Below are 5,080 nucleotides of genomic sequence, written 5' to 3'. Positions count from 1 at the left end.
TTTTTGAATACTTTTTTGGTTTAGCGAATAATTTTTGAAAATCCAAACAATTTAAAAAAACGCAGAATTTTAAAATAATGAAAAAATAAACAATATTTTTGTAAAATAATCTTTTTTATGGCTTTGTGTTTTTTTGAAAAATAAATGAAATAAAAAATAAAAAGGAAATGAAAAACTCTAAAAAAAATAAAATCTTGTAAAGAAAACAAATAGGAGAATGCTCCCCAAACCAGTAAACCTCGGGCAGAAGGTCTTGCTATATCTCTGTGCATAGACTCGACACTTCGCCGCAAAATGCGGCTAATAGGAAATCGGCAATTGGTATTTGCTGCATTGCGGCCAATAATCACTGATTCGTACATGGGAACATAGCGCACACGTTTAACTGGGCTGACCCGCTTAGGTATGATTTTTCCTGATTTTGAGAATTTCCGGAAGATTCTGGTCTGGTTCGGGTCCAGTTTTGTATTTTCTTCTTTTTTCCTGGTTTTCTTCGGGTTTTTCCTTTTTCAATTTACATTTTGTTTTAAAAAAAGTACAGAAATTTGATGAAAGTATTAGCATTTTAAAAAATTGTTCGTATTTTTCCAAAAATGTTAGAAAACCTCTAATATTTTCTGTTTTTAAAATGTTAGTTATGTAGAAAAACAGTGGTGTTTTTTTAAAATCCTCTTTTAAGAATCTTGGGGATTAAATAGTTCACATCTTTCTGAAGGCCAGAGCCGTAAGGTGCGCTGAGGAAATAACAGCGTGGCCCAAAAGCCCATCCCGAAAGATAAACACGAGACCAAATCTGCGGTAATTCTGCCCCAACCCAACCCAAACCCGACAGGCCGGATGCTGCCCTCCCCACCACTTTCTGTCGCCCGCCGCGCCGCCACGGCCGCCGCCCGCCATCTCCTCCCCTCCATCACCTCGCTCATCCTCGACCCGCCCGCCCCCAGCCCTGCCGTCTCCCGCCGTCGCGTCCGCCTAATGCCGCTGCGGAACAGCGCCCCGCTCGTCTCCCCGCCGCCGCACGGGAGGAGCTTCGCGGTGGCCGCGGGGGATGGAGGCGCAGAAGGCGAGGCTCCGGCGCTGGTGGTGGTCTCGTTCTACAGGTTCGCCGACTTCCCCGACCACGCCGACCTGCGGCGGCCGCTCAAGGAGCTCTGCGAGGAGCTGGTGAGCGCACCCAGATACCATCCTGGTGCTTTTTTTTTATCACTTTGCATCGATGGCCATCGCTTGTGACCTAATGAGATATAAGAATTGAAGTGGTGGGCAATGTTGCAAAACCTCGAGCTAACCTGCCAGGGAAGACTAGAAAAATGACACGGATAGGTCAGGGGCGAAATAAGCATTTTATGGATATTGTGGTAGCAACATTCCGCGGATCTGCCTATACTGCACATGTTTCCTTTATAGGTTGCATTTGTTATAGTGAGGTGTCATCATCTGGCGAGTGATGTATTGTACCAGCTTTTGTGCTATGTTACATTCCTCTTTTGTTGCGTGTGCTCTACTAAATGTTTGATGCATTCATGTCATGAACTTTGTATATTAAGATCAATTGATCATGGAGCTTAGAAAGTTCTTTCCTTGAATTGGAAAATAACCAAGTTTTTTAGATACACAAAGGATTGTATAGTGCATATGTATGACCATTTTGAGCTAGATACTGTATTATGTTTGTAAACCCATTGCAAATTGCGCGTAGATATGGCATACCAAATGCGAGGATTACCAATGTGAAAAGCTACACAAACTCGTAACACAGAAACCACATTATATTATTGAGAGGTTTGTCTCCCGTGGAGTTGTCATTTAAGTACATTTTATAATTCTTACGACTTCAGCTCATTTCTAGTTCTTGATGCGTGTTACACCAAGATGTTCAATTTGTGAGCATCTATTGTTTTATTTAGGTTTTTAAATTCTCTGGTACTTGTTACTGTTTTGTTACATTAAGATGTTCAGTTCTTTTACTTGATTTATTTAATGTATAAGATGAATCTTGCTAACTAGAACAGTAGTGATATGATATGGGATAATTATTACCCAATTTATGGTCGACCTGATAAATTTGGTTATTTTCTTATGTAAAGTTAAAAAGTATGTGTGGTCTAATGGTTGTATCCTGTGTTATACTCTTTTACAACTTCGAAATATTAAGTGGCTAATGACAGTAACGTAACTTGGTGTTCATATTGTGTATAAATTGTCCATATCTGCTACTCCCTCCAATCCAAATAAAAGTGTAATGGCTTTAGTTCAGCTTTAGTTCAAATTTGAACTAAAGCCACGACAATTTTTTGGATCGGAGGGAGTAGTATTTATTTATTAATGTTTCTGTGAAACCGGGCACTCACATGGTTGGTTGGCTGATTCTGTTCAGCGTGTTTCAGGTGGCATTATTCTTGCACCAGAGGGAATCAATGGTAGTTTATGTGGAACACCAGAAGCTGTGGAGAAAGTTTTGAACTTTATTCAAACAGACAATCGGTTAAAAGGATTGAGGGTGATCCAGACACCTGTTACTCCAGAGGACGAGGCTATCCATCATGGACATACCAGCCATTCTCCTGTTGGTCCTGGAGAAGATGCACCATTCCGATGGGATCATGTCCGTGTGAAATTGAAAAAGGAGGTTGGTTAGTTTGCTTGCATAATAGTAAATATTACTGGTTGTTTGATTGAATACCTGAGTATTTAGTGATGCAGATTATTATGTTTTATTGACTATTTCTCAGATAGTGAGTTTTGGAGACCCTGGTGTGATGCCAACTAAAAGGGTTGGCAAGTATATAAAGCCAAAAGATTGGAATTCGTTGATAAGCGATCCAGACACCGTGAGTCTTTTATTCATCTCAGAATTTATTTTTGTCTAGTTCCCTGCCATCTGCGTGATGCATTCACACTATCCATGTTGCAGGTTGTCATTGATGTGCGTAACATGTATGAGATACGCATAGGAAAATTCAAGAGGGCTGTTGATCCATGCACGGAATCATTTAGAGAATTCCCATCTTGGGTTGATAATCAATTCCAGTTGGCTGAATCTGATAGTCACCAGTCATCAGTAAATGATAACACTGTAACTGAGGGAGCAGAAGATCTGAATTCCAGTGGACCCAAAGAGCTACCACGAGTTGCTATGTATTGCACTGGTGGTATTAGATGTGAGAAGGCATCGAGCTTTCTCCTTGACAAGGGATTTAAAGAGGTATGCCAGGAGGGCTTTCTCTTCTTATTCTTCTGTTGACTTTCCTCATGAAGCATTTCCTCTTGATTAAAAATAAATTGTATACAAATTGACTACATATTACTTTTTATACCACTGAAATGAATTTGTCCTTAGGTTGAATATTGCATCTTGTGTACAGTTAACCTAGTCATGTGCTGTACCATCAATAGCACTAGGTTATGTAGTGAACCTAGTGGATAAGTTCTGTTATAAAACCAATTAGTGCATGAAAGATTTTTATGCTATCAACTTCTATATAGTACAGCAACATATCTTATAGTTGCGACCCTAATGGGAGGTTTCATACCTGTGCATGCCAGGTTTACCATCTGGAGGGTGGGATATTAAAGTACCTAGAGGAAATCCCGGAAGCTGAAAGCTTGTGGGAAGGTGAATGCTTCGTGTTTGACAAGCGTGTTTCAGTGGAGCACGGGTTAGCTCAAGGAACCCACAAACTTTGCTATGGATGTAAACAACCAGTTAGTGACGAAGACATGGAATCTCCTAAATGGGAGTATGGTGTATCATGCCCATACTGCTTCTCCAGGAGATCTGAGGAGGAGAAGGAAAGGGCAAGGGCTCGGCACCGGCAGTTTAAGACATGGGGAGTTATTGGTGGTCCTGATAAAGGCAGGAGTCCAAAAAGGCTCGAAGCTAGCGATGGAGTTAAGGAGGACAAACAGCCGCGCAACTCAGTGTGACCTAAACTGGTGATTGTACTTTGTTCTATTACTTCAGGATTATTGAAATGCTCTCGACAAAGTGAGATCCTTTTGGTCTGTAGTGCTTTTGTCTGGCTACTTTGATCAGGCTTCACGAGTTACTTCTTGGTCTCTGATCTAGACTGCAGGTACATCACTATCACTAGTGTCTTACTCGAGCTTAGAAGTTTGTTTACAGGGCGCTGATGTTTGTACTCCATCTATCCGTAAATTGTAACATTGTTTACTCGTACGAGCTTATGAGCTGCAGCAGTCCCTTGAATATTTGTGGTGCAAAACACGGATCCCCGGACCTGAAGCTTCTTGCAGTCTGTTTATGTATGAAGATGGGATCAGAACCCAAATGGCGTCATTCCTGCTTGAACGAGAAGTTTTTTGGTTGGAGTTCAGCGCAGATTTATACTGCTGGTTGTTCTGAACATTGCTTTTTTCTTGGCTGTCTGAAACTGCTATTTGCATTTGATTTGCTAGTTTCGTTTCCTTAATACTTGCCGTGGGTCAAAATGATGTTGATACATGTGCATTTGAACTGCATCGTACTTGCACGGCTCAGTGGAACTACAAACTTTTCTTGTCGGGTAGTGAATTAGCTCCCGGGGATGCTTAGCGCTCATTCGGAAGTATAATAGGAAAAGTAAAGTATCTGAATGCCCTGTTCACTTCAATCCTTAGAATTTTTTCACGAGATCACATGATGCTAAGAATCCTTAGGAATTAGGCCAATGTGGACAGCTTGAATACAATACTAAACAAATCTAGGAACTTATAGAACAAATAAATGGCATGCATAGAAAAAAAAGAGTCCTAATGCTTAAAATCCTGTAGGAAAAAAACACCAAGTTTAAAGTTTTTTATAGAACTTCCACCATTTATTAAACAGAATCAAACAGTTGTGGAATGCCAACGCTTAATGGCGGATTTACAAAACAGACGTGATGGCCGTCTGTGCGAAAAATTGGACTCATAGGTCATAGCTAGTCTAACAAGCGTTTAGCTCACTAAAGTAGTGACTTAAACGTCATATTTGAACTCATAGGTCATATTTGAACTCCTCTTATAATGATTGAAATTGGCACAATTGAATTTCTTGGCCCAAGCTGCAACATAAGAAGGCCATAGGTTTAATGTGCAA

General features: G+C 40.6%; 1 protein-coding gene across 1 annotated transcript; it reads left to right on the top strand.

Annotated features, from left to right (window-relative positions):
* The first annotated feature begins 811 nt into the window (after positions 1-811).
* Positions 812-4,212, top strand: LOC109758431 (rhodanese-like domain-containing protein 7). Its single transcript, XM_020317289.4, has 5 exons — positions 812-1,164; positions 2,378-2,629; positions 2,733-2,831; positions 2,915-3,205; positions 3,547-4,212. Exons 1-5 carry the CDS (start codon positions 838-840, stop codon positions 3,925-3,927), a joined length of 1,350 nt encoding a protein of 449 aa, XP_020172878.1. The 5' UTR covers positions 812-837; the 3' UTR covers positions 3,928-4,212.
* Positions 4,213-5,080: the final 868 nt, after the last annotated feature.

Source organism: Aegilops tauschii, chromosome 6 (genome assembly GCF_002575655.3).
Source record: "Aegilops tauschii subsp. strangulata cultivar AL8/78 chromosome 6, Aet v6.0, whole genome shotgun sequence".
Lineage (NCBI taxonomy): Eukaryota > Viridiplantae > Streptophyta > Magnoliopsida > Poales > Poaceae > Aegilops > Aegilops tauschii.
Note: the sequence above shows the minus strand (reverse complement) of the source record. Positions and strands in the feature narration are given on the sequence as shown.

Excerpts from the sequence above, each read along its gene's own strand:
- LOC109758431 (XM_020317289.4), top strand. The coding sequence starts at position 838 with ATGCTGCCCTCCCCACCACTTTCTGTCGCCCGCCGCGCCGCCACGGCC. Across the intron at positions 1,165-2,377 it reads AGGAGCTCTGCGAGGAGCTG|CGTGTTTCAGGTGGCATTAT; the intron begins GTGAGCGCACCC and ends GATTCTGTTCAG. Across the intron at positions 3,206-3,546 it reads TTGACAAGGGATTTAAAGAG|GTTTACCATCTGGAGGGTGG; the intron begins GTATGCCAGGAG and ends TGTGCATGCCAG.